We start from the raw sequence: 1,292 nt of genomic DNA, 5'->3' as shown, positions 1-1,292 counted from the left end.
CACCGTCTTAATGGGAAAACGTATGCAAATGTGGAAGGTGTTAAAGAGGACATCGACATGTTTTTGCTTCAAAGCCAAGCGATTTGTTTAAATCAGGGCATTAACAACCTGATTGTAAGATGGAAAAGCATCATCGATATGAATGGAGACTATTTAATTTAATAAATGTTTTGTTTGGATATATAAGCTGTTCGGGTTTTTTCATGTAAAAAAAAAGCGACATTAATTTCTTGACGACCTACTAGCAATAAAATAGGTTTAGATTAATGTACGTATAATGTACTGTACAATAAGAAGCTGATTACATTTTAATGGATATAAAAAGTAATTTTTGAGAAATCAACGTTGTTAATAATTTTACAGCAGAAGTCAACAGCACCAAAAGGCTCAATCCCCAAAACAAAACATCCAGGTTCTAAAAAGGTATTTTTTAGTGATACACTTTTTAATACATCGCCTAATTTATTAACCTGTAAGGGTTTAATGTTCATCTCGGCTAGAGTTTTCAGCATCTCTGTTATAATAATTGTGTACAAAAAAAAATAAAAAAAACTGACAACTCTATTTGACGTTAAATGTCCGCTATAACCAAACCTTTTAAACCTATTTAAAAACATCCCTTCTTCAAATTTCAGATCGACCCAGCAACTTAAGAAACTTAGTTCACAAATTTAATTTGATTAGGAAAAAACATCCCATGTTAGTTGGAGTCCGTGTTTTAACACTTAGAAAAGTTTTGAATCAGAGTTATAACACTATACAAACGAGTCAATGTTCCAATAACAAAAATATTTTAATTTTAGGCTTTAACATGATGGCAGTCAATTTTACAAAAATGAAGAAAACTTTGGAGTTAGTTTCACAATATGTTTAAAGGCTGAAGTCAGTATTCTAACAGTTAGGCTTAGAATCAATGTGTTTATGTAAGGGAAATACTGATTCAATACGTGTTACGGAGACTGATCAATTCTTTATGACAGTATAATTTTGAATGTTTAAACAAAGGGAATGATCAAGCTTCTAAACTGGGTTTTTAACATCATTATTAAACTCAACTACATAAACAACGCTAAATAAGGTGTGATTTATGTTGTTAATTCTTAATGTCAAAACGTCGAATAAAACGTAATAATTATATCTTGAATGTTATTAAAATTCTGTACGCGTTATAAGTTTGGTTATAACCTTAGAAACAAGGTATAATATAAGTAATGTGTACCGTATTTTTCGGTGTATAAGACGCACTTTTTTACCCCAAAATTTGATGTCAAAATCTGCTTGCGTCCTATACA

At 30.4% G+C, this 1,292-nt stretch overlaps 1 protein-coding gene across 1 annotated transcript in view; it reads left to right on the top strand.

The window, feature by feature from the left end:
- LOC106473617 overlaps positions 1-1,292 on the top strand; it is a gene marked incomplete at its 3' end in the record, with an annotated part of 11,131 nt that overhangs the window by 7,049 nt on the left and 2,790 nt on the right. Inside the window, exon 4 of the mRNA XM_013934301.2 lies at positions 364-423. Within this exon, the coding sequence (XP_013789755.2) occupies positions 364-423 (60 nt within the window). The remainder of the gene's footprint in view (positions 1-363; positions 424-1,292) is intronic.

Source organism: Limulus polyphemus, unplaced genomic scaffold (genome assembly GCF_000517525.1).
Source record: "Limulus polyphemus unplaced genomic scaffold, Limulus_polyphemus-2.1.2 Scaffold6332, whole genome shotgun sequence".
Classification (NCBI taxonomy): domain Eukaryota; kingdom Metazoa; phylum Arthropoda; class Merostomata; order Xiphosura; family Limulidae; genus Limulus; species Limulus polyphemus.
Note: the sequence above shows the minus strand (reverse complement) of the source record. Positions and strands in the feature narration are given on the sequence as shown.